Genomic DNA, 27948 nt, shown 5'->3' on the forward strand with positions numbered 1-27948 from the left:
GTAGGGGAGAGGGCACATGGGCAAGATAGCCTAAATGTGGGGGAAGAGTTATTTGGAGTAAATACAAGAAAAAGGGTTTTCAAAAACTCTTCATATAAAGGATCAAGGAGGTTAAAAGAAAAAACTGGTTCAAAAACATGTACAAAACTGTTGGAGACCAACAGAAAACTCTGCCAAAAAATGAACTTGCATTTAAATCAGAAATCAATGGCATCACACATTTTTGTTGTTAAAAAAGGGAAAAGAGGAAATCTGTGTAAAGATCAGCATTTATAAAGAGTTATCATTAGCTCCAGAGACCAGCATAATTCCCATGAAGTCCTGATGGAAGGGGGCCTCCTGCCACAAAGAGTTTTGTTCCAGACGAGTCGTAGCAGTGGGTGTAAACAGCATTTGGGAAGAAATTTATGCCAGAAAAATAATTCCTCCAGGTTTCATCATGATTCTGTTAAAGGAAAGTTCAGAGTGTTATTTAAAAAAAAAAAAAACCAACAAAAAAAATCACCAAAAAAACCCGAAAACTTGTTTCACAAAAAGCAGAAGGTGGCTCCCAGAGCCTAAAAAGGGATCTTTGCTGTTAATACTCCCTGAAGTTTCAGACAAATCAATATGAAGATACCAGCGTTGTCCTGAAACTTTTTCTAAGGATGTTTGGGCCCGACATAGGAGCTAGGAAGGTGAAAGGCAGGAAAGATACCATGTTTCATTAGTTTTTAAAGTGACATCACAATGATACAAAAGATAATGGAGAGAAGTTAAACAAAACCATTAACTGCTTTATGATAACATACAGGAAATTGAACTCAAGTGCCTGACATGGCATTACCTCAGGAAGCCAGTTTTAAAACTGCACACAAATTAAACATTTCGAAGTACCACATTAGCACAGTTTTAAAGGAAGACAGTGTATTTTGTGTTTGAGGTTGTGAAAACTGAAATATTGCATTCAGAAGTACCTTGATATAAAATAGTTGATTTATAAATCACTGCGTAAGAACAGTAGTCAGTATGCCTTACACGCAAGCAACCAACCTTCAATACTTTCAGAAGGCTTTTTTACAAAGTGATTCTGCAGCACTTCTTGCTTTTCATGATTACAGTTATCAGGTACATGATCACTGTAGCTGGGATGCATTTCATATGATAGCTCCCATTACTACAAAAAGAACCAGCTTTTGAGCACTAAGGCATGAACTCTCACTCCTGTCTAAAGAGCATCCTACATCCTCAATCTACTCACCAGCCAGCCTTTCCCAGTAGTCAACTTCAGAATTTCACCTCCTCCTAATTTCTGCTTCTGCCCATAGCAGCCATGTGCAGGCTTTTCATCCAGGAACCTCTGGGCTCTGATATCATAGAACAACAGGGAACCTTGCCCTGTTCCCACTGTGATGATGTGCTCGTAGAAGCTCACCGATCGAATACCTGTCAAATAGAGAAGGGACATACAATGCAGTAAGGAAGATGGGTGCTTTGGCTCTGCAGTGCTGCTGCTTGATGTCTAATATTTTCTTTAAGAGGAACTACCTAGCAGTATGCTCTATAACACACAAGTTTCCCCACTGCTATGGAGCAGTGCAGACTAAGCCCACTGATGCCACTGAAACAGCAGTTTCAATTGCCTGTACTACTTCCCTTCTCCTCTGAGGCCATCAGTTACACTGATAGCGTACAATTAAGAAGCTCCATTTCACAGCAGGCCACAGCTCTGCCAGACAAGCAAAGATCATAAGCCATTTAGAATTAAGAGTAGCTTTGTTCTATATGCCATGAGCTTGTGAGCACACCATGAGCAAGTATGTGGCAGCAGAGGAAAGAACGTCACACTGGTTTTCTCCATGAGCTCACACTGTATCTACCTAGCTGTCAGGCTATGTCAAGCAACCATGGGAGAAAAAAATTACTGTCCCAGTTGCTGCCAAGTGCATTTTGCTAATCAGCAGGCTAGCTATAAGCAAGTGCAACCCTAATAATCACTAGTCACTTTGCCTCTAAGGTACATCAGGCTTTTAAATAATTTTGAAGCTATCTCTACCCAAATATTCAGACACAAGGATACACTATTCTTTGTGGCTGGCACTTTTAGTACTTCACCCAGAAATGAAACGACTAGGAATCCTGCAATCTAAGCAACACCAGGTTCCGCCAGTCCTTGGGAAGCTACAGCAAATTCCTAATACAGACGATACTTTCTGCCACATCTGAGTTATGCCATTAGATGGAGAAAAAGAGTAGATTTTGTTTTCATAATATCTAAATCTGGTGTCTCAGCTAAACAAGGATCCCTTGGAAACAGTCTGGGGATACACTGTGTGTACAGATTTGCAATTTGCAAGATTTCCTGTCATCTTACCTCTATTAATTGTGTAAAAGGCTTGTTCTGTGTAAGCACTTTATCTCAAACAACTCTTTTACACAGATTAAACCCCACCACATCTATGTTTTTTCTTACTGCACAAGGTGTTGCCAGGTTATAAACCCTGGGGCTTTTTAAGCCTTCTTTAAAGTACCACTGAACTACAGCCTAAACAAGCATTCAAACAGGAGGGAAAAAGAATGAGTTATGCCACCTACATCCATGTGCCAGCTGCTGTCACCAAGTGGGACTGAACAGCACAAAACTTAGAACATACTGGAATATACCCAGCAGTACACATGACAGCAGACACCCAAGAGGTGTAGAGGCAGCCAGGGAGTTTCCCCTTTCCCTCCGTACAGAGTCCTAAATAGAAGCACACCCTCATTCTTCCGCCTCCATAACCTGATGTCACATCCACAGCCAGCAGCATCTGTGACACACACTTAGAACGGGAATGACCACATTGTCAAGCTCCAGATGTGAGGTGAAGTTTTGGCTGCAAGCTAAATACGTGGGAAACCACTGAGCAGTCTCACACCTGCTGAACCAGATTTACCAGATTCTCATGAGGATCTACACTTTAATTCAGAAAACTACAAATGGACCTGAGGAAGTTGAGACAACTCCCCTCACTCCCATTGCAAGGGCCTGGCTCTGGCAAATACACGCAGAAAACTTTAAGCCCTCTGCAGTCAGCAAGAGCAGTCACTTGGATAAGCAGAGGAAGGCACAAGAGGGGAGCTTTTCTTATTTTTGCTTCAGAAGTGCTCTTGACAAGCAACCCAGCAGAACACTCATTTAACAGAAACAGATGATGGCGTAGGAAGGCAGGTGGCGTATACTTTTCAATGCAGTTTATTAATAATAAAAAAAAGGCTATAAAATGCAGAACAAGTGTGGCTCTTTCTATAATCAAAAGAATTAACTGAAGGAATCCATCATGTACCTGCTACTAAGAGGATGTTTACAACAGGCATTCAAGTGCAGCACTTCCAACTGGCTCCTGAAGGGCTGAAGTACCTCAGAATAATCATTTCCATCAAACTAAAAGCACAACCTGTGCCTAGCACTGATCATGGTATGCTCTCCAATACAGTCAGCATTCTACCACCTGTGGACTGGGACTATCTGGGTCAGCAAACTGAGTCTTGCTACTCCTGAGAGGCAGGGAGGCTCTACACATCCTTGAAGGAAATGAAGACACAGTAATGTGTCCTAAATAAGGAGCAGACACACAGCCTGTGTCACACAAGCTCTGCCCCCTGCATTAACATTGCTGCCTTTAGGATATAAAGTCAAGGGCACGTGACATTGCGATGCATCCCAGTGGAGGTAAAAGCAGCTGCTCTCAGAGATCAAGAACCGGAGTCCAGGGCCTGCACTTCTCTGTACAGCTGCCAAGAAAAGCCTTCTCATGCAGTAAGAGGTAGTGTACCTGTACACTGTACATACAATGTAACTGCTTACACTGTATATAAACTAACCCCAGTTCCAGTCTCACTAAGCAACAACCCTTCTGTGACCTGCTTTTGAGTACAACACTGGCAATCTGAAGTTAATGTGGGTTTACCACGTTCAGCAGGTGCATTCGGAAGCTGAAAGTGCATTCAGGGAATGCTTCAAAGCATCAGATTTTAGTCTGCAATCAATAAAGAGCCTATTTTCTAGAGGTACTGCACTGATCCAAGTCCCAGTGAGATCAACAAAGTTGAAACACTTCGTATCTTGGGTGTTAATATTACTTAAGTGCCTCCACCACTATGACAAAAAAAAAAACCAAAAGATCTGCCTACTATGCAGAACAGGAAAGAGTGTTGAGCAAAGGCTTCCTCCAAACATGAACTGGAGATGCCCCAGCAACACTACCATGATCATGCCCCCAGCAGGGATGATTACACACTCAAGGCAGCAGCTTTCAGCCACCAGCCAACACTGGGCACCACTCTCCAGTGTCTCGCTATTTCTTCCTGATGACTCTGAAGGGTGACAGCATCAGGACCTTCACAGAGCCCTCACAAACAGCAGGTCAGGACAAGGGCTCTTGCTGCTAAAATGTCCAGGTGAAAACACAAGCTGGTGAAGCACCTCTCCTCATATTATATATACTTCTCCCATATCTGAAAGAAGCAGATGCTGGTGCTTATCTAGACAACACTATTCAAACTCCAGTAACCACATAAACAAAACTTCACTAATCTTTGCTACATGCATTTTCTTTTGATAACGTGCCTGACCAAGATACGGATACCTAGAGCCAAGCTGCGTAAGAACTGCAATATATCAGTCTGGGATTAATGTAGTTTAAAATGGGCATCACAGCACAGTGCCCTCTCATGCTTGAAGATAAAGGGTGTGGGAAGAAGCTTATGATACTACGCACCCTGCGAGGCCCTATGCTTGGCCCTAGTCTAAGGTTTAACTGGACATACTGCATCCACATCAGAAAGGGAAAAACAACACTCAAATCTGCAAGCTTTTAAGAGTCTCAGTCATGGCTTTAAAATTACAAAATAAGCATTCACTCCAGCACAGACTCCCATATGACAGCACAGAGCAGACAACATGCTTTTTTCTCCCGTGCCCAGAGCAAAATGCAAGAATAGACAGTATCGATAGTGGTACAAAGACTGGATTTGCTTTGGAGATGAAGTAAAACAGAATACGACACAGTAAAATCAAGTAGAATAAAAATTAACACTTCTAAAAGTTCTCTAATGTTTGGAGGTGTACAATTCAATTGATCATAAAAGCACTGATGTTTTCTATCATTCGATTTCAGAGTTGCTTTCACATTTGGTTTGTTGGTTGCTCAAGGAATACTGTCAAAAGCAAAACCTACATATACTATTAATAATTTAGTCTACTGCATGAAAACCTCTTCCTGCTTATTAAAAGCATATCTCATTGCTGTCTTAATAGCTACTTCTGCAAGCAAACCATCTGAAGCACCCTTTGACAAGTTTCTTACCATTGCCTTCTTTGGAACACACGGATTTAACATTGTGAGAAGGCTGCCTGGGATCCAGAAATGAGACATGTGCCTGTGATCCTACTGCATACACTGACCACTCCTGACCATAAGCCAAACATACGTTCTCCCTGCAGTATGGCAACTTTGTGGAAAGTAACTGGGAAGAGAAGAAATAAAAAATCAACCCATTATGAGAAAAGAGCAAGATGTTAATAGAGTAATTCTGTAAGCTATGTTCAAGGAAGTTTAAGTGAAAAAAAAACAAAATGCAGCTGAAAAATAAGTTCCCCACAAAAACAGAACTTTAAAAAAAAAGCAACAACCTGACCCAGAGATAAAAAAAATGAAGGCGATGCGATGCCTTACCTGAACCAAACTGAAATGATAAAGGCTGAAGCCAAGTAGTATGCAAAGAACAACAGACATTTTGGCAAACTGTTTTACATCTAAGCTGATGATATTTCTTCAGCCGCTATACAGAGACATCAGCTCTCAGATGAAAAGGCTTACCTTGTACACCTGCATAGGTATGTCTGGGTTTGATGTGCACCTTAAGCTAGTGCAACTTTCTCTATGAACTCTGCAAACAGGTATCCACCATACTCTACGCAAAAGTTCACTTCAGATCACCCAGAACTGGCAGGAAGTTAAGAGCAATTCCCACCCTCCAAAATAATTAGGGCTGGGAGTTTCCCTCCTCAAGTTCTAATTTTTAGGACATTTCATCTTACATAAAGCTTTTCACTGTTTTACCAGTGCTGCTGCTCTTTCTTCAAGCATTTAAAGGAGACTGAAGAACAGTGAACAGTCTTAACTGCTAGGCAATTTTCTAAATTTAATACCAACACACAGAAAAGCACCTTTGATAATGTGTGCTCTGCTTTCCAAAGATGAAAATACCCATCCAGGGACACAGCTCCCAGCTCCTATAATAATAATAAAAAAAATTAGTTTCTCAATTATAGATATTCTTACAAACTTACACTCTCCACTAGGCAGGCTGAATACTCCAATTGAACTTGTCCATAAACCTGTATATGCTTATCAAGATATATTTTCACTTTATACTTACCTTGATAGAATGCAATACAGTACAAAGGTGCCACAAAGAACAACATAAATAACAAAAAATAACTTTCAAAAGTATATGTCTTGTCAGACAATCATGTAACAAATTATTAGACAGCACAATCTAGAGTGGAGAATTCTTTTCAGCAGCTCCTACACTGATTCTGACCTTGAAGCAAACATTTATTTCCAGGTACTACTCTACTGAGAAAGCTATATGAAGTTTCCATTACACAGGAGTAATTAACAGTTATAGTGAAAAATAAAGCCTGCAGAAGCACTGCACTTCTGACAGCACATCCACCTCTGCTTCAAACACTTGCTGTTCTTTGAGGGCAGAAAGAAAAGAAGTGGAGGATGAACTGCTACTCCACTAGTAATAACAAGAGATCGGCACGGGGGAGGTTAATATTTACTGTTGTCAAATGCAACACTGAAGCAGGCACTTGTACCTGCCCTGTGCGTCAGCCACCTCACCCGCTGAGCAAACCAGGAAGGATTCAGGCACCAAAACAGGAACTGTCTGAATGTCAGCTGGTCTTCACAAAAGGGGAAGGAAAGCAGTAACAACACTCAAGAGCAGGATTCAAGCTGCAAGAGGTGTTTTGGTGCTTTATCTGCTTCTTCTAAACACTCCCTGTCTCTCCCTTTTAGGATGCAACAAAATCATATCCACAGGAAAATTGTTCCTTCTGAAAAAAATATGATTTCTCTTTCCCCCTACTGAACTTCCCCACTCACCTGGGGCAGAACAGACATAGCAGATGAAGGTGACATGATAAAGATGCGAAAGGATCAGGGGAAAAGGTATTAGGTTGCTTCTCCGATATTTTTTTTTAGTAACTTTTTTCTTTTTCTAATAAATACAGGCAGTTTTAGGATTTCTCAACTGACTTGCTTATCTTACCTTGTTCTTACTGTTGAAAGCCAATGCTCGGACTTTGCAGTTGTCTGGATTGGTGTTCTCCTTTGGGATATCCTTCAGAGCCCTGTGTGTTATGTGGGCATACACAGGAACTTGTGAGAGATGATGTCTGGCATCACTCTTGGATAACACATCCTCTGTGACTTCCCAAAGACCCATCGAACCATCACGGGAACCTGAATCCATAAATAAATGGTCCATAAATAAATAGTCCACCTTATATTTCGCACATATAACCCCCGTTTTAAAAAAAGGAATAAACAATAGGGTCTGAAAGAAAGGATACTGCTAACTTAATCTAACTGAACACACTGTTGATACCTATGTATTACTTACTATTAACAGAAATGTGATTTTACTGAGCTGTAAAGATCCTAACATTGTGAACTCACTGTCAGATGGTTTGTCTACATGGCCTCCAATCAGCAAGATGACCTCATCTGTTTTCAAACTGATTGTGATGCATCAAAAAACACAATCCTGTAGAATGATCACCACTACAGATTCACACATAGCATAAACTCTGTGGCAACTGAAGAGCCCAAACATTTTGCCTGACTTACCAAGGCAGAAACTGACAGTCTGTTTTACCAATGTGAAAAACCGTCAAGAAAACTCGGTTGTGTTTTTGTCAGTTTCAGTTCATTCGATTTCTACCAGTGTGCTTATGGATACGTACAATGTGTGGATATGGATATGGAGAGTGGGATTGAGTGCACCCTCAGCAAGTTTGCCGATGACACCAAGCTGTGTGGTTGTTGATACCCTGGAGGGAAAGAATGCCATCCAGAGGGACCTTGACATGCTTGTGAGGTGGGCTGATGCCAACCTTATGAAGTTTAACCATGCCAAGTGCAAGGTCCTACACCTGGGTTGGAGCAATCAGAGGCACAGCTACAGGCTGGACAGAGAAGAAATTCAGAGCAGCCCTGTGGAGGCCTGCCAAGTCCTCCACTCAGCCAAGTGAAGGACGTGGGGGTGCTGGGGGCCGGCGATGAGCCGGCTTCAGTGTGTGCTTGCAGCCCAGAAACCAACCATATCCTGGGCTGCATCAAAAGGAGTGTGACCAGCAGGTCAAAGCAGGTGATCCTGCCCCTCTACTCTGCTCTCACGAGACCCCACTTAAGAGCACTGTGTGCAGCTCTGGTGTCCTCAACACAAAAAGGACATGGAACTGTTGGAACAAGTCCAGAGGTCACAAGGATGATCAGCGGGCTGGAGGACCTCATATACAGAGACAGGTTGAGAAAGTTGGAGCTGTTTGGCCTGGAGAAGAGAAGCTGCATGGAGACCTCAGAGCAGCCTTCCAGTGCCTGAGAGGGTCCTACAAGGATGCTCAGGAAGGACTCTTCATCAGGGACTGCAGCAAGGGGTAATGGGTTTAAAGTGAAACAGGGGAAGTTCAGGTTAGATATAAAGAAGAAGTTCTTTACTGTGAGGGTGGTGAGGCACTGGAATGGGTTGCCCAAAGAAGTGGTGAATGCTCCATCCCTGGCAGTGTTCAAGGCCAGGCTGGAGGGAGCCTTGGGTAATATGGCATCCCTACCCATGGCAAGGGGTTGGAACTAGATGATCTGAAGGTCCTTTCCAACCCAAACCATTCTATGACTACGTGATTAGACTATTAAATTTATAGGCTTTAGCATAGCAGAGGGAATAAGATGCAGAAACAGTTAAGCAAAACATCTTGTTGCAATTCAGGTGGCCAAGCACAACAGAGATGGCTTTGCCCCCATGCAGCTGGAGGTCATTTGCCACTGTCACCTACTACAGGCAAATAAAAAAGGAGCTTCCTAATTGCAGTTCCATAGCAGCAGACAGCACATGACACAACATCCTGCCACTCAATTCACATGCTGATGGTTTAATGGCACTTAATCTTGTTTGTTATGGAGGCTGAATACTCAGCAGTAGAATTTCTAAACATTTTCACATACTTTATGAGGAAGCTGTCCCCTTAATAGGCCTAGCAGAGGAAAAAGTAATTGTATGTAGTTCAACTAGTTAGCTCTGAAGTTAATGAGAATATCATGTTATCCTATGCTTTTGCCATCCAGGGAATTATTCATTCCATCTGGAGCTTTCGATATGGAAATCTGTGGCCAGCCAGTACAACTGAGTGGACTGATGCATTCTCCCTCTAATATGGCTGCTTAGTCAAGAGTTTCACTATATGGTTTTGGACTACTGAAATGCACTGCTGAAGGTTCTGTAAACACAGCCCTGCCTCATTCTTGTTGAGGTTAATACAAGCAAGAGGAACAATCAAGCCCCATGTCCTGTTCGTACATGCTCAGCAATTTTGAGGGCAGTGAGAAAGTATACCGGCAAAACTCTCAACCTCAGGCAGCATGATCTGTGCAGCTGACCATTGGACCAAATACTCTTTTGTCTTCCTGTAGTATTTAAACTGCCCCAAGAAAGTCACAAAAAAAACTGCATTTAGTGTCTTAATTCATATAATGGTATTTGCTGTATCTTCAGTGTTTGGAGTTCACATATTTGTGTTCCACGCTTTCAGACAGAGATGTAGTTGAAATCTGTAAGATTAAAACAATGTCAGAAATCAGCTGTTTCTTTCCTCCTGATTAAGATGATCAAAGTTCTGAAGAGCTCAGTTTAGCAATCAGACACCCTAATCGCTTTCAACAAGTTTTCCCTGGCGTCTCAGGTCTGGAGTCAAGAGCCTACATCCTGCTGTAAGCATCCTACAACAGAGAACACAGCAGTTTTCTACTCACACCTCCACCCTTGAGCATGTATAGAACACCAAGAGCAACACAGTTCAATCTCACATCCTGTGCTTCTACTCCATCAGATCCTTATGTTTCCCTTGGGTGTCTGCAACAGTCTCTGATGTTCTCTTCAAGCTTACTAGGCTGACAGTGTATTTCTGATGCAGCTATTTGAGTTGGAGACTTTCAAGGAGCAATTTAAATTCAAAATCAAATTTCAGGATTAAATGTTTTTTGTTTTTTCTTGGGTGGGTGGGGAAGAATCTTACTGAACTAACAATTGAAGTATTTGCTTTTTATGTAAGGCTGTTATGATTTTGTGTAACCTGCAGTTTGACACCTCCTTGTGCAGGATACTACACCCTGTCAGCACAGGAAGACAGTAAACTACTAAATTAATGCAATAGTATATTAGCATTGCTGCCTTTACCTAAGTAATACTTTGTTGTTAATTGAAGTTGCATTAATTATCAAACTAGTTACTAAAAAGTAAATAACTGACCTTTTCTACTATTTCTGCTGTATTAACTGCCGTTGTATACATGCATACACGAACACATGCACACACACAAATATACAGCTGTACTGATAGCTTGACAAAACAAATTTGAGTTTTTGTTAATTAGCCTTTCATAGGATTTCAGGAAACTAACACTGGTCTGCTATGTTCCAAAATTATTAACTCATAACCAACATCCCTTCTCTCTTTCTTGTGTAGGATCCTTCCCTGTAACTCATTGAGTTTAGAGATGCAGTAGGTTTTGCCATGAAAGGAAAGACAGGAATATTCCATCTGATACTAGAAAAATCAAATCTAGGCCAGGACTTACAAATGGAACGAAGTGAAGCACCATACTAAGACCAAGTAAGGTTTAAATAGCCATGGTAGTTCCAAGTGGTTTCAAATGCTCTAACAAAGGTGTGTCCCTAAGACCTATCAAGTGCTGTGCATCCGTGTAAAATCATGGAGGGAGAAAAAGAAGGAAAAAACTGACTTTACCAGAAACGGCCATAGTATCACTGATCCATGCAATTGAAAATATCCAGTCCTTATGCCCATCCTAAAAAAAAAAAAAAAGACAGATTTTTCTGTCTCGTTATACTCTAGAGTAGTTTCAAAGCAGAGAGCTATTCCTCACTCTGAATTTTAGCACAAACTCAGAAGGACAGTTCTATATTAAAAACCATCCAGATAAGATCCCAGCATCAAGCTGGAGCAGCTTGAAATACCCAACAGTAATGTTAACTTGGTTTGATTTTGAAGTGTATTATTGATAGCGAGCATTAGGTTACAGAAAAACAGGTCTCTGACCAATGACAAGCTGATCTCAGTTTTAAGGACTTGTATTTTCCATTTTGAAAGCAGCATTCTTTACTTCTAGAAAGTAGCTATGTCCCTACTATAAAAAGTAACAAAACCTTAGCTCACAATATATGACCTACAGATTAATTTTTCAAGAGTATTATTTCAATTATCTTTTACTTAGAGAAACCTGGAGGGGTGGAGGGGGGAAGACCATAAGGCTTTAGTTCCATTTAAAAAGCTGTAAAATCATAGCAATACACAAATAAATAGTAAGACACATAAATCTTCAGGCTTGAGTCTTTCTGCAGCTGATTATCTGCTATTGCAGAAACTCTGACCTGACCTCCGCTGTTAACATCTATATGAAGTGCAGACTGAAGAGGAGGAATGAGAGAGAAGCTCTCAGCAACACCACCATATTCATTTCAGCCTTTTAAAAGACTGTCTATTTAAAAAGCACTCACAATGTTTCAGAAATATTAGCAGTACCAGAATCTATCAAACTGCCATAAGCCACTGGGTTAGAACTAATCCTCAAAGCCAAGTTCCACCTCTGGAATAATACATATATAAGTGAAATGGACATGAACCTGGCTGACAGTTGATTCCCTCTCATGACTGAGAGACATAAAGTATGTTGTTGTCAAAGTATATTAGGCGGAGTATACTTGTTTGTTGGAAAGAGACAGGAAAACACAGGTGTGCAGCTGTTCTATGACCTTCTCACTCTACTGCACCAGAGCACCTGGCCAAAGCTCTTAGCATGGACAACAGGGAGATGATGAGAAGTTGCATGGCCCCACGAATAAACAGAGATCTGGCATAACACCAGTTGTTTTTCAAAGGGTAAAAAAAGCAGGACCCTCTAGTAGCTGAACCCGAAGCCTCTCCTATGTTTGTAGGAACTTCCCCAGTTACCTAAGGCTCCTGGCATCAGCTACAATGGAGCTTCCCAGCTGGAAGTGTGGGCCTGGATGATGATTCAGTAGTATTTGGTGATGTATTTCCTCTTAATCACTATTCTGTCTATCCAGTAATGAGTTGATGCATTGCTAATTTTCCTCTGTACTTTACTTACATATATCTGATTTGCTTTATTGTACTTACTTACTATATATGAGAGATATGTATCTGATCCACATTAGTGTGCTTGTTTAATAAACTGTGCATGTTATACAGCTACTGTGTGGTCATTTTGTTGCATACCCTGCCTGTTAGCAGAACAATAAGCTGCACTGGAGAAGAGGAAAATTAGAAGAACTTGTATCATCTCTTCAATTTCCCGAAAGAGCTTTTCCACTAAAGCTAGTTTCAGAGGTCATCACCACAATTAGACTTCAACACTTAGGATTCTGCAACATTTTCAGTGCTTAAAAGTAAACTGAAGTTGACCTGAATCAGTGTGAAGAAGAAATCTGACTTAGAACTCTGAGAATCTTCTCAAATGTTTGTGTACGTACTCATATTTGAGACAACTTAATCAGGAATGTTTTCAAGTGTTTCGAAATTCCCTGCAAGACTCCCAAATCTGAGCTTTGTTCTGAGATTCATCACTTCAAAGTAGAACTTCCTGTAGGTGACAGAATAAACTTACATCTCCCACACAGACAGGATCGAGTGTAGGCAGACGATAAACCGCAAGGCTGTTGGGGTTGTCTCCACCGGTGGCCAAAAGGGTCCTGGAGGGGTTGAGCTCAATGGCATGAATACCACATCCCTGTTGGCTCACCATGCCGGGTTCACGATCTTTCAGAATAGGAATCTTGGTAATTTGACCAGTCTGGACATCTACTACAAATAACTGGGAAAATAAACAAACAAAAAACAAAACCAGGAAATAAAAGTTATCACTGAACAAGCCAGAAAAATGGGATGGTCAAATACTGTCCCTCTTTTGAATTGATATTCTTTACAAGTTGGAATCCACAAATGCTGCAAGTATGGCTGAAAAATGCATAAATTTCTTCTTAAAACAAGAAAATTTAATTACAGAGGGGTTTATTTCCATTTGGTTTTCATAGTAATGAAAGACAGAGGAGAGATTTGTCATGGGAGGTTTCCCATTTAACAAAGCCCTTGAATCTGAAACTCTTTTCACTGTTCAATACTGTGACAAAACAATATTGGTTTTCTGTTTCTCTGTACCACAGTGAGAAAGAGACCCACTTCAAAACAGGCAGTAAGCCCTAGGGGGCTTGTCACAGGTCTCCTACCTCCCAGATAAGATACCTACCAGTTTTTTTGTAAAACTTTTACCAGAAGTTTTTGTTTTGGTAAACAGATATTTCATAAATTTATATAACTGGAGTTTGTCTTCCGGAAATATAGAGAGATTAGTAATAAGATACAGCAACCCCAGTGCAAACATCTGAAAAAAGGCATCTAGCTACATACCTCATCCCCAGAAAAAGTTGGAGCTCTCTGTCATTGCCCCCTTGGCAAAAAACTCAGTTAAAGGCTTACAACTCTTCAAACAGACAGTATTTCACCCAGAGTTATGTCAGGTAAAACATATAACATTATGTGGTTACAGTCTAAACCAGAACGAAGGTTTACATCACCTGACAAACTGCACTTCCATTTGGGAAGCTCTCGTGTTGGATCATTTCACAGATGATGTTTGGAGGGCAGCTCCATTAACAGTGAAACACATATAAGAGAGGGCACAAAGACCTGTGAAGGGATGCGAGTGAAGAGAGGAAATGAAGGATCTGGAGATGACTTGGCACTAAGGAAAGTGACGTAGAATCCCAGCCCTGAGGTATAATTAAAATCCACCTCCTAACCCCCAAGTTCATTCCTTCTATAACCAAAGCCTCTGGAAGTGAACTGAAGATGGAGAAGACAACAACAAGAAGCCAAAACAAAACAAACCCCAAAACAAACAAAAAAACCCACTTCAATGCAATTAAAAAAATACAGACCTGTCCTGGGTTCAGCAGTAGCAGTCATTTTTCTCCTTAGTAGCTGGTGCAGTGCTATGTTTTTGACTTTCAGCCTGGGAACAGCGCTGATAACACCCATGTTTTTAGTTGTTGCTCAGTAATATTTACTCTGACCATAGACTTTCAGAGTCTCATGCTCTGCCGGGGAGGAAGGAAAGCCGGAAGGAAGCAGAGACAGGACACCTGACCCAAACTGGCCAAACGGGTAATTCACAGCACATCATGCCCAGCATAGAAACTGAGGGGAGTCACCTGGAAGGCCCAGATCACTGCTTGGGTCAGGCTGGGTATTGGACAGTGGGTGATGAGCAACTGTATTCACTCCCCTTGTTATTTCCCTTACCATTATTATTATTAGTGGTAGCAGTAGTGACTTCGTGTTATACCGTAGTTACTGGACTGATCTCAGCCCGTGGGTGTTACATTCTTTCGATTCTCCTCCCCATCCCTCCGAGAGCAGGGGGAAGAAAAAGCGGCTGCGTGGTTCTGAGTTACCAGCTGGGCTTAAACCATGACAGCTCTTTGTGGCACCCAACGTGGGGCACAAAGGGTTGACATAATGACAGATGTGACCAGAGTGTGTCTAATCGTATTTGTGATACGTATTTATTGTTTCGGATTAATAGTCACTCGTTACAATGCTGATTTATTGGCTCTCAAAGTTGTTGCACTTGATCTCACACTTTCAGCATGTTGTGCCTTACTTACAGCCGGTATTTGCTGTGTTAGTGTTTATCGGCTGGGGGGCCTGGGCTAAGGTTCTTGTTTTGCTGTACTTTATGGTAATGACTGTGGTAATATAATAGATTCATTGATCATGAAACTGGTCTGGCTTGCGTTCCTAGTGTGGTCATCACCTCTGTACTTTGGGAGGTATATAATGGAATTGTTTAGCAATTACATATCATTTTTTTCCTCCTTGGGTGGTCAACCAATAAAGGAGACATTCCCTTACACCTCCAGCTCCCCCACCAGACTATTTACAGCATCATTTGAGAGTTCTGAAGGTTTTGGATGGCCTTTGAATACCCTTGAGATCCGTCTGCTGATTGTGATGGGGATCACCATGCTGGTGAAACAGAGTGTGTTTTACCCATGGTCAGGTTGTTTGATCTCGAAAGTTAAGCAGGTTAGGGTTTGAGTCTGGTCTAGGGTCAGACAACGATATAGGAGAACAAAGAGATTTTCCCCAAGGCTGGACAGTTACAAGTGGCAGGGTGTGTGGGCAAGTATCTAGGCTAGTGGACCCCTCCAGTCCTTGGGAACTTCACCACTGAACAGGTGCAAAATCCAGAAAAACTAATAAAACCCTTAAATAAGGTGCGTTGTCATCCTGGTCATACCAGAGAGCGACAATTCATGGCAATGTGCTGGGGCTTGGCCTACACCTACAGAGCCCTGCTCAACACTACCCAGCACCTTCAAAGGGAAAAAGGTATCTCTGGATCTGACGGCAAAGCAAGAGACAACGCAGCTACTCCAACTCCAAGCACAGTAGCTACACCAACCCTAGTGATAAGTACAGCTGACTGCAACAGACAATGCAGCTACTCCAGCTGCAGGCACAGCAACTACACTAAGAACAGTGACAAATACAGCAGCTACTCAAACCCCAACAGCAAAAGACAATGCAACTGCTGGTGCTACTCAACCCCCAAGCACAGCGGCTGCACCAACCCTGACAACAGATACTGCAGCCACTCCAACCCTAGCGGCAAACACTGCAGTCACTCCAACCACAGTGACAGTCACTGCAGCTAAACCAAAGGACCAATTTGTGCTAGTATCAGTTGCCCCTGTCAGCAAGGGGAAAAGCAAACAAGGTACAAAGAGCAACCCGTACAGTTAAGAAAGATGAAGAACCAATGCACTTACTACAGGGGACTGCATCTGAACAAGAGATACTATTATGTGAATCAGAAGAAGAGGATGAAGAAGAGGTGACTTCTCGACCCTGGAACTCAACCGACCTACAGAATATGCAAACAGATTTCAGCCATCTTCCAGGTGAGCACATCGCCACCTGGTTGCTCCAATGCTGGGAAAATGGGGCTGACAGTCATGAACTAGAAGGTAGTGAAGCCAAGCTGGGATCACTTGCTAGGGAAGGGGGAATTGACAAAGGGATTGCAAAAGAGAAATGGGACCTCAGCCTTTGGAGGTGGCTCTTTGCAGCTGTGAAGGAAATATTTCCCTACAAGGACAACGTTATGAGTCGTTCAACCAACTGGACAACAGTAGAGAAAGGCATCCAGTCCCTGGGGGAATCAGCCATTCTAGAGATGATCTGTCATAGGCCGGATACTGGGAATGCATCCGTAGATCCAGATGAAGTCGAATGTACACGACTCATGCGGCAGAAACTTACATGGAGTGCACCATCATCAAGGAAATTGTTCTGAAATGGTTTGTCAGACATTTCTAGAAGGACAGAAACTAGAGGTTCTCAGAGAGAAGTTATACATACAAGTTTTGTTAGGTGAACTCCCACAGACTGCGGAGCTGTTCATTAAGAAGTGTAAAAAAAGAAGAAAATTTAGCAGCATAACTATTATTCTTGACCTACTAAGCTATCAAAATATTAATGTCAAATCACAACCTGATACTGTGTGGTGTGTTAGTTAAACTCATTCTGCAGAGAAAGCTGAAATCTACTCATTCCTATTTGTGAGTTGTGTTTGAAGTATGCATTACCTTCTACTCAAACTGATGCTCCTTGGTAGGCAGCAGTCCTGCACAAAGAGATGACAGGTCCTACAGGGACTGAACTTTTGTGTTGTTCTTTATTTGCATGCAGGTGTGGAGTCAGCCAGCAGCTGAAATGCAGGTGAACAGGAAGGAAGCAGTTCTCACTTCTCTCTCAGGCCTCTCAATGCAGTTCACTGACAGAGGCAGCTAGCGAAAAAAACAAAGCACACAGCAGCCCCTCTGCCCTAACCACATCCCTGAACATCAATACCTGCACTACAGGACCAGTAATTCCCCTTCCTCTCATCCTCCTTTGTCCTTCCCCTGTGAGTGCATATCCTCTTTTCCTCCTCAGCATTTCTTTCCAGCAGAAACATCCAATTCCACCCCCTATCCTCCTTTGACTACTGAAAAATAAGCCAACCACAAAATCAACAGTTAAGTACCTAAGATTAATGCTTGCAGGTGTCATCCGCAGTGTTAAATTGGCATTGGAAGAGCCCATTAGGAAAGCACATCCACAGCTCAGGATATCCATGCACCCAGAGAAATTGTGCTTCAGCTGCAAGAGATGCATATTCATTTTCCTATAGGAAGTTTCCAAATTAAGGTGTTCTCAGAAGCAGCAACAGGACATATTTCTTGTAGTGCTTTCACCTACTCATACCGCACTCTAATACACTGTCAGCCCTTGAACTGCTTTATCGTTTTCTCACTTTCCTCCTCCAGTTGTACGGCATTACTGCAACCAGAACAGCAACTGTTCTTACAACAAGAAACTTTGCACAGTTAAGGGGCCTGGCTTTGTCGTTTCAGCTGTAAAGTTCTAAGCAGTAACCTCTCCCCTTTTTTGGGAAGGAACTTAGCGCAGTGTGGGCAGTTTAAAAACTACCACCACCAACCTAGAACAAAATAAGGAAGCACTGTCTACGTATGCTAGTGTCTTGCATCACCTGGGGCAGGACAGGAAGCCAGAAGCTCACACTTGCTTCACTGATTGTCAAGAAATCATCCCTGCAAATCCAGCCGGCAGAAGCCAAGAGAAGCCAAATAGTTCCTAGATGCTTCTAAAGCAAAAACAGGGAGAAATGTTAAGATAGGCACCCAGCTAAAAAAGCGCAAAATCCAAATACTGTTTTAGACGTTTAAAGACATTACATTAAGTACAGTATCTGACTGCTTTTAAACAAGTGCAGCCAAAATTGCAGCATACAATGGCACAGATCTGAACAAAAACCTTCACTTGGCCCGCTTTTTCCAAGCAAACAGGTACTTTCACCACTCTTGAAATAAGTACACCTGCAAATAACACCAAACCAGCCTGAAATCCAAGAGTCTTTATGAAGTCCTGATAGCTCACAAATACATTTATTGGTTTTCTTTCTCTGAATCAGGAAGAAGAACTTATTTTCCAGCTACTCATTATACAGACATTGAAAAACAGCCCCAAAAACTTCTCCTGGATGCAGTGAACTCCCATCAACCTTGAAACAGTGAGCTGTGGATATTTGTCTATTCATTTTAAGCTCTGCAGACAATTCAGTTCTTCCTGCTAGTAAAATGTATGCATATCAGCATGCCAAATAACTTAACATCCAGGATTACTAAGCCAGGATCACTCTGGCCAACTGCTGCCAGAAGTCCAAAGACCACACTTCATCTGTGAGAAATGGAGCAGACTCAGCTATTATGTCCTCTGCATGGCAACCTTGTTCTAACATGTTTATGTTAGACTGGATGAAGTCATTATTTATTCATTTTAGTTAATGTTCCCTATAGCAGCCACCACAGCGTTGTGCTTTGTATTGGCAGCTACAAAGGTATTGATAACACACCAGTGCTTTGGCTACAGCTGAGCAGGGTTTGCACAGCATCTAGGCTGGCTCCCCTACGTTCCCCCCCCCATCATGCAGAGGGTTGTCAAGACCTTGGAAAATCAGACAAATTATTTTGCTTTCCTTTGCTTCCCTTTGCAAAAGCCTTGCTTTTGCTGCCTTTATCTTGACTCATGAGGTTTTTGCATCTTATTTTCTCCACCATCCTGCTGAGGAAGAGAGTGAGAGCAGGTTGGTGGGCACAGGGCCTCTAACCAAGGCCAACTCAAGGCAGACACTAAACATAAGCACCCTTCCCACGCGCCTGTAACTGAAAGCACTGACTATATACAACAAGATAAAAACCAGGCCTCTGAAATGCCATTTCAAGGCAGCACGTAGGCTCTCTCATGTCTTCCAGTGCTGCCCCAGCACACAGAACTGCAGAGGAACAGGCAGCCCTATTCTTGAGTTAGTTGTAGGGTGGCAACCTGATCTGCAGCATGTTTTTATTATGCAAGGATGGGCATGGATTTACAAGGCACAAAGAACATGCATGAAAGACTGCTTATTCTTAACAGAAGAAACATTCACAACATGCTGTGTGACACAGCTCCTCATATACTGCTCTCAGAAATTAACAGGCATACTCGTCATTCATGCTAATGTTTGAAACAAAGCAAAGAAAAACTCATTACCTTGCTAAAAAAAGAGTCCCTAAGAGAGAATTGATCATGATAAAGTTTCACAATTGGCTTAAGCCAGTCTTTGAGAATCCATGTGCTTCTTCCTCACCCACCCCAACAGTCTCACCACCCTTCTGACAGCAGCTAGTCCTCAGGTAGCTGCAAGGTCAGCTGGATCCTATCTCTGTCTTTGGTGGAAAGTAACCCTACAAGAAAACCCATCTGAGCAAAAAACAACTCATCCCACTGATTTCCCAGCCACACGCACGTCAGTGACAGCAAGAACAAGAAGGTGGAAACATCCCATTGTACAGCTGCACAACTCCTGACCAGCTGAACCTGGTCACAGAAACGTCATCATCAACCAAGCTGCAAAAATGACATCACTGCTCTCCAGATAAGTTTTTTGCTAACAAAGGCAAGACAATGCTTACAGTGTCATTACACCACTACTATGGCTAGTCACTCTGAGTAGCACTACCTGATTTTTTGCATTTCTCAAGTCTTGCCTTTTACTCAGATTATAAACATCTTTATGTTCATAAAATGCTTGGCATTCCAAAAAGTGGCATTCCACTTTTTTGCAATACAGATTTATAGTATATGCCAAGCCTCAAGAAACATGAACTCTTTAAAGACTAATAAATCAAGCTTCTATGTCCCCCTTGCAGTGGGGATCAGAATAAACAATATTGGAAAGTGTCCCTGTCCATGGCAGGTGGGCTGGAACTAGATGATACTTAAGGTCCCATCCACCTCAAAGCATTCTATGAGTTTATGTCCAGCTTTTCATCCACAAGTACCCTGCAAATCCTTCTCCACTGGGCTCTCTCAATCCCTTCATCCCCAGACTGCATTCATCCCAAGTGACACCACTTGTCACCAGTCTCCATCTGGACATTTTGCTGCTGACCTCTACCCTCTTGATGTGAACATCCAACTAATTCCTCACCCACCAGTCCATCCATCTACCCAATCTATATCTCTCCAATGCAGACAGAAGGATGTTGTGAGGGACCATGTCAAAGGCCTTACAGAAGTACAAACAGACAACATCAGTAGCTCTTCCCCTGTTCACAGATGTAGTAGTTCCATCACAAGGTTGGTCACAGAGGACTCCTTCTTGATGAAGTGACAGCTGTCACAAATCATCTCCCTGTCCTCCCTGTCCCATAGCACAGCTTCTGGGAGGATCTGTTCCATGATCCTTCCAGGCACAGAGGTGAAGCTGACAGGTCAGTAGTTCCCAGGGTTCTCCTTTTCAAAAATGGGTGCAAAGATTCAATTTTCCAGTCACCAGGGACTTCCCCTGACTGCCATGACTTTTCAACTATCACAGAGAGAAGTTTGTAAAGTACATCAGCTGTTCACTAATCTTAGGAGAAAAACTACTCACAGGTTCTGCAGTACAGGTGACACAAGTGGGTAACGGCCTCAAACATCCTCCTTGAAAGGATCTAAAGCATAACAATCGAGAATATAAAGAAACCACCTGAGAAGTGAGCAGCTGTAAAAGCAGCCAGTTCACAGAATCATAGAATGCTTAGGGTTGGCAGGGACACCCTCCACTAGAACGTCACTGACTTTGAATTCATATTTCCAGAGCCAAGATGATGCAAGCAGGCATTCCACCTTGCTATGAAACTGACGCACCACTAGCTAATAGGCTAGTCACTTTGATGTCACTGTATTTGTTCACTGCTAAAATCATACTTGTTGGTTTTTATTTGTGCCTTGCCCTCTGTGTTTAATTTCAGGAGGCTGGCAGACAGTTAACACATGTTGACAGCTGTCAAAGGATGGAGAAGTGAGAGACTTCAGCTGCCTGAGGGAATCTCTACCATCCACACCATACCTGGCACAGAAACTACAAGGCTCTGAAGACACACATGGCTATCATATGCAGTTGACAGAAAAACAAATGCTCTTGAAACAAGAAACAACACCTGGCTATTTACATATATGCCACTAAAGAAGGGTGAATGGAAGTGTCAGTTACAGGCATCTGAGGTTTATTTACACTGAGTTTCTGTCACTGTTCACTGGACTTTGAGTAGAGTTACAAACTGCAGGAGCTTGACTTCTCATTCCTTCCCTGGGATCAGAAACTAACAGTCTTCTTCATTCTTCATTACATATACACAGCCAGAAGACCTGTTAACTTGCAGAGCAAGCAGAAACCATTTTCCCCCTAGGGAATACATATTCATGGATGGAAGAGCAACTGTGCGCAGTATTCTCCTCACTATAGCCCCAGAACAAGACTAGGTTATAATTGTATTAGATGCACCAAACAGATGCAGGATCTCTCGAACAAATTTGAACTCTCTAAGATGAAACAAGAGCTGCTGATTTACAGCGTGGCACGCAAGGTAACACATGAATCAGCCAGCACTCAGAAAGCAACCCATTCATGCCTTGGAAAACCTGAAAACAGAATAGAACATTCCATAAATAAGTTTTTAAACACAAACATATCTATCAGGCCTGCCTAAAAAAATTTAAAAATTAAAAAAAAATATATTCCAGGCAGTTATATTCTTAAGCAATTAGATACGAATAAGTTTCTTGTATATAGGGAATTATTTAGAGCTTTTGTATGTTTTCACCCTTAACTTCACAATTAGCAAAAGAATTATGTCCCACACACAGAATTAAGGGAAAAAAAGCAGCTTCAAAATGATTACTGAAACTTATTAGAAGCTGCTTTATTCTTCATCATTTCCTGAAATATAAAGCAAAAAAACCCCTATAGCAGTCTCATGTTCAGTGTTCTCGTTGCCATAAGCTGTCTCCTACGTAAACCTCAAAGTTTTTCTAAGAAGCCTGAACAGAAGATGCTGATTACAGAGAGAATCTTCTTCTGAGATTCTCAGAATCAGCATTTGGTAATTTAGATGCCATGGTGACACACCCTAAATGCTTGCACCTCTCAGAGGTTTGCCCACTCATTCATTTGAATTCAGAAAACATTAAGAAGCCCATTGCATATAAGATTTAGGAGATCCTTGCAAGTATGAAACTGGCCTCAGAAACGCGCAGGTAATGGTGTCTGAATCTTTAGACACTTGGATGCTTGCATAGGTTCAGTAGTTGCAAATTTATCAGAAAAAGTGGGCACCTTTAAAGGACAAATATCTGATTTACAGTTGGCCAACTGTAAACACCCGGATCCACTGCAGAACAACGAAATTATTTCATACACACAATCATACTCAGGGATATTTTTAAGGCTCAGAAGTAACACCAAATAATAAGTTATAATCATAATTAAAAACAAGCAAAATAGAGAGCTCCATAGTCTCTTCAGTGTTTACAGTGACTAGTACTGTCAGGTGACTAAAAGCAAACCTACTCCTCTACGACAAGAGCATATCTTTGTTTTGTTATTAGAAACAGTGAATCCTTCTGGCACAGCATTGCCAAGGGCAGTTTTTAAATTAAATGCTAAAAGCTCTCAGAGGCACACTCAAGCTTTGATTAAAATAACTGCTATGGTTTGTATTTTTCTGTTGTATTAATGTAATAATTATGTGCAACTCCAGTGCAGCAAATCCCATTCAAGTCAACCACATTGTTTAATATTTACTCCCAACTTAAATGCCACAACTTCAGCATATTAGGAATGGCAAAGGAATTCTTCTTTATTAGGTCACTTACTCAGGGGATGAGAGAGAAAATCTCATAATTAGAGTGTTGGGTTCAATGCTCTACTTGCTCAAATGTGAGCACAAAGAAACTAAGCTAAAGCTATTACAGTATTCATAATTCCTACACAATCTTTCACAGTGCTGAAGTGAATTCTTTCATAATCACTATATTTTGCTTAATAAAAGCCGAGGCCCACCTATAATGTTAAGTCTAGCTGTGGAAGCACACACTTCGTTGCAGCATATGCAGTGGGAACAACAATATGGTTGAATCCCTCTTCGGTTCCACAATTGTTTCGTCCCAAACAATTTTCTGCTAGGTTGCGTTAGTAACGCACTTGCCCATTTATCTCTGCTGCAGCAGCGCTGGAACTGCAGAAGTTACAGAACACAGCAAAACTGCCCCAGCACTATAAAACACAGTCATCTTGCTAGACTAAGCAAGATTTTCAAAAGCGTGTGTTTCAGCAGGAGTTTGTCTCCTGTAAAGCTATTCCACGAGCAGTGCTGGCTGCTGCCCAGCCAGGACTATGAACACACAGGGAGAAAGAAGGCAGAAAGATTCAATTTCAGGCTTATTCCAGTGAAAAGACTGTTTTGTTTATACAGCTAATCCTTGCTTCTTAAAAGCTACTGCATGAAAGCCTCCTGCTGTGCAACTATGAATAACAGAACATCTGAAATAAAAAAGAAAACAAAACCACACCACTTTCCCTTGCAGGTCAGATCACTGAGCACAGCTTCAGCACTTAAGAATCTTGAGGCAAAGAAGCAGTCAGACCTACTGATATACTGAGGTTTAAGGACTGCTTGATCTACACATTCCGTACAACACTTGATTAATTTGTGTGTCACTAAGCAGCTTCCAAAAAACAAATCTGGGATTTTGAAACTACTTCAATCAGAACTGCATATGTGAAACTGCAACCTCAGCCAATGAAGTTGCACTACTTACTCCAGCAGAGAGAATGCTACCTAAGAGGCATGATTTCCTTCATTTATTAATCACATAGAACATAATTTTAAAATTCCCCTATCATGTTTCAGATCCAAATTGTCACTGTAAGAGGCTGAAGAGGTTTCAATTTTTGCTGAAGCACATGAAGGTACATAAGCAAGAGAAGTTATTTGAACACTGAAATCAGATTTAGACTGAAAAATCATGTAATCAACAAGCAAAGGACAATCCTGAAGATCTGAAATGTACTTTTTACGCTAGGAATGTTTCCAGCTACTCTGACAAGTACCTGGAATTTATCCACTGTTTTGAGTTTTGTAGCAACTTTTCAAATTCATCAGCACAAAACCACATATAAAACCGAACTGTGCTAAGACTGACTATGAGAAAAAGAGCAACATCTGCTAGGCAGATAGCTAACATTTAGCAAAGCTAAAAATTAAATCTCCATTCTCAGGACAAGAAAGATTCAACCCCACTGCTGCTTTCCATCCCACAAACATATGTAAATCACTTCGTGCAGATCAGACAGATGCTGCATGAGGTACAGGCATGGTGCTTGAGTTTGCAGCTATCTGCATAGTGCCATATTTTCAGATGAGATGTGGTCATCATTAAGCATTACCTTCATTCTAAATTAACTGTGTGTGATCTTGACTTCACTCCTAACTACTAATATTTTCCTTGGCAGTCTACATACTTTGATTATGGTAAGCATCATTTAGGGATGGGGGTGGCATAATTAACAGAGGGGAGAAAACAGAGAGGTGGCACTTACTGTGTTGCATTTTGTCCCACACACCACTTGTCGATGGTTCAGCCACTGGGAGGCAAACACTTTGTTAAGAGTTCCGAGGTGAAATTCTCTCTCCTTCAGGAGGCTGGGAAGCTGCTGGGCTGCATATCCGTGCAACAAGCGGTGATAGCTGGACTCATTCTGCATCCTGACCTCTCTACCTTTCAGGTAGTACACCAGAGACCTTTTCACTGGGGGAAGCCTTCTCCTCTTGTGAACTGAGTGATCCCACCCATACTGTGGAAAACAAACGCAGAAATGAGATAGAGCCATTAGAACAAACAAGGCATGACCCTTCCAAACTCAAAGGTATTCTCAGGGAAATACTGACATTTTCCAAGGTATCTGTGGAGTACCATACACAAAAATAAACCCGGAAATGCTTATACAGCCTTTAGCAGCGTAAAATCTAAAGAAGCAACACTGTGAAGACATTAAAACCAGTCCACACCGGTTTGGCACCTCTGAGACGCCAGATTCTTATACTAACAAGAGGGAACCGGCAGGGCAGCCCGACAGCCCCCGCCGTGACCTCGTTAGGTTTGAGAGGGGTGACTCCGCGGGGACCACCCGGTACCGACCCCACCGTTAATCGGTCTCTTCCTCCGCCCCGGCGTGGGACAGCCCTGCAGCATTACTCAACCCGGGGGCACCAGGGCCGCGGCCGTTATGGGCCGAACGGCTGAACCGAACGGGGGCAGCGCGGGGCGGCGGGAGGTCAGCTGAGCTGGCGCCTGCGGGGCGGACAGCAGCGAGAACTGCATCGCACCGGGACACCCCCCATCACCGGGGACAGGACTACTCTTCACCCCACCTCATATCCCTTTAACAACGGGATCGCCCCCGCCCGCCCCAACTGGGCACCGGGACACTGCACAGCCGGGTCAGGGTCACCGCTTCTCCCAGGCACCGCCACGTTCCCCCCACACCGGAGACAACGGCCACCCCCCCCGCCCCACATCACAGACCAATTCCCGCGCCCCCGACCTACCGGCTCCCCTTGGAGCCCCCCGGGACCTGCGGCAGCTGCAGCTGCCGCTTTCCGCTTCCTGCTAACTGTTTTCCGGGACATAGTAGAAGAAGGAGTAGGAATAGGAGACGGAGAGGCCGACAGCCGGGTCCGGGCCCCACATGGAGCAGGAGGGGTGGGCGGCCGCCTCGGGACGGGGCATACAAGCGCGGGAGCCGAGCCCGGTCGCAATCTCCGCCACAGGCCCCAGCGACCGCTTGTTACGACATCTTCCACACGGCTTTTTTTTTTCCGCCGCGCCTCGACAGTAATGTCGCAGCTTACGGCAGCTCCCCGTCCCCGCCCGAGAGCCCGGTTTCCTTGCAGCCGGAGGAGGCAGAGCGGCCCTGCCGGTTGGGCAGTGCCCCCTGGCGGCTGGGGGGCGCTACCGAGGGCTGGGACGTGGCTTTTCTTCCTTCTTTTATTGTTTTTTTTTTTTGTTTGTTTGTTTTGGTTTGTTTTTTTTTGTTTTTGTTTTTTTTTTTTTTCCTTCTTTCTTCTATTTTTAAGCAGCCGAAGCTGGACGGGCAGCTCCTGCAGGGAGACCCGTTTAAGTAGGCAGCCTGGCTTCATCACCTGGCTCCTCCATGGGGCTCTGAGGGCTGGGCTTCATAGAATCAACAAGGTTGGAAAAGACCTTCAAGATCATCAAGTCCAACCATTAGCCCAGCTCTGCCAAGTCCACCACTAAACCATGTCACCGAGGGCATCTACATGGTTTGTGAACACTTCCAGGGATGGTGATTCTATCACTGCGCTGGGCAGCCTGTTGCAATGCCTGAGCACCCCCTCTGTGAAGAAATTGTTCACAATATCCAATATAAACCTCTCCTGGCACAGCTTGAGGTCATTTCCTCCTATGCTATCCTATCACTTGCACTTGGGAGAAGAGACCAACCCCACCTCACTACATCCTCTTTTCAGGCAGTTGCAGAGAGTGATAAGGTCCCCCCTGAGCCTTCTCTTTTCCAGACTAAACATCCCCAGGTCCCTCCGCCGTTCCCCATCACACTTGTGCTCCAGGCCCTTCACCAGCTCCATTGCCCTTCTCTGGCCCCATTCCAGCACCTCAATGTCTCTCTTGTAGTGAGGAGCCCAGAACTGAACACAGGATTCGAGGTGCAGCCTCACCAGTGCCCAGTGCAGGGGGATGATCACTGCCCTGGCCCTGCTGCCACACTATTGGAGATACAGGCCAGGATTGTTGGCTTCTTGCCTGCCTGGGTACAAGCTGCTCATGTTCAGCTCTGTCAGTCAGCACCCTTTTCCATGAGCAGTTTCCGGCCACTGTTCCCCAAGCCTGGAGCGTTGCATGCGGTTGTTGTAGCCCAAGTGCAGGACCTGGCACTTTGCTATGTTGAACTTCGTAACATTGGCCACATCCCTCTTCATTAGGGACTGTAGTGATAGGACAAGGGGTAACGGGTTAAAACTTAAACAGGGGAAGTTTAGATTGGGTATAAGGAAGAAGTTCTTTACTGTGAGGGTGCTGAGGCACTGGAATGGGTTGCCCAAGGAAGCTGTGAATGCTCCATCCCTGGCAGTGTTCAAGGCCGGGCTGGACAACGCCTTGGGTGACATGGTTTAGTGCAAGGTGTCCCTGCCCATGGCAGAGGGGTTGGAAGTGGATGATCTTAAGGTCCTTTCCAACACTATTCTATGATTCTATATGACGTGCAGAAAGGCCGTAAGACCAGTCAGCTGCTGACAACTCGAAACCCTCCAGTGCCTTGAGAGACATGAAAGCAGTCAAAGTACTATTGTCTTGATAAAGGTGGTGTTTATTTTATGACTTGTATTGGGGGGTTTATCTAACAAACCTCAAACAAGGGTTCTGTGAGAAGCCAAAGAGAAAAAAAAAACCAAACCCTATAAAATAACCCTACATGCTTTCCATCTTCCCCTGAAAACCCGAGGATAATCTTGTTTTGCTGCTTCAGCCATGATTTACCACCATTAATCCCCCTCTCCACACCCTCCCTCACATACACACACAACCACCACCTGCATTTTGGACCAAACCCCCATGTTTTGGGCC

At 43.1% G+C, this 27948-nt stretch overlaps 1 protein-coding gene across 1 annotated transcript; it reads right to left on the minus strand.

The window, feature by feature from the left end:
- Positions 1-251: 251 nt before the first annotated feature.
- DCAF12 (DDB1 and CUL4 associated factor 12) lies at positions 252-26149 on the minus strand. The gene is made up of 9 exons (XM_057416286.1): positions 25893-26149; positions 24884-25138; positions 12959-13165; positions 11059-11119; positions 7306-7499; positions 6191-6256; positions 5328-5487; positions 1241-1425; positions 252-445 (listed from the first exon to the last, which is right to left on the minus strand). Exons 1-9 carry the CDS (start codon positions 25971-25973, stop codon positions 287-289), a joined length of 1368 nt encoding a protein of 455 aa, XP_057272269.1. The 5' UTR covers positions 25974-26149; the 3' UTR covers positions 252-286.
- Between the last annotated feature and the right edge of the window lie 1799 nt (positions 26150-27948).

The sequence above is a fragment of the Pezoporus wallicus genome, unplaced genomic scaffold (assembly GCF_028554395.1).
Source record: "Pezoporus wallicus isolate ANWC-B61680 ecotype Strahan unplaced genomic scaffold, APGP_CSIRO_Pwel_v1 contig_11828, whole genome shotgun sequence".
In the NCBI taxonomy this organism is placed as follows: Eukaryota; Metazoa; Chordata; class Aves; order Psittaciformes; family Psittacidae; genus Pezoporus; species Pezoporus wallicus.

Coding starts and splice junctions, on each gene's coding strand:
- DCAF12 (XM_057416286.1), bottom strand. CDS start 25,973: ATGTCCCGGAAAACAGTTAGCAGGAAGCGGAAAGCGGCAGCTGCAGCT. Junction 7,500..11,058: donor TGATACTATGGCCGTTTCTG/GTAAAGTCAGTT, acceptor TTATGGATTCAG/GTTCCCGTGATGGTTCGATG. Junction 446..1,240: donor CTACTGGGAAAGGCTGGCTG/GTGAGTAGATTG, acceptor TTCCTTTAACAG/AATCATGATGAAACCTGGAG.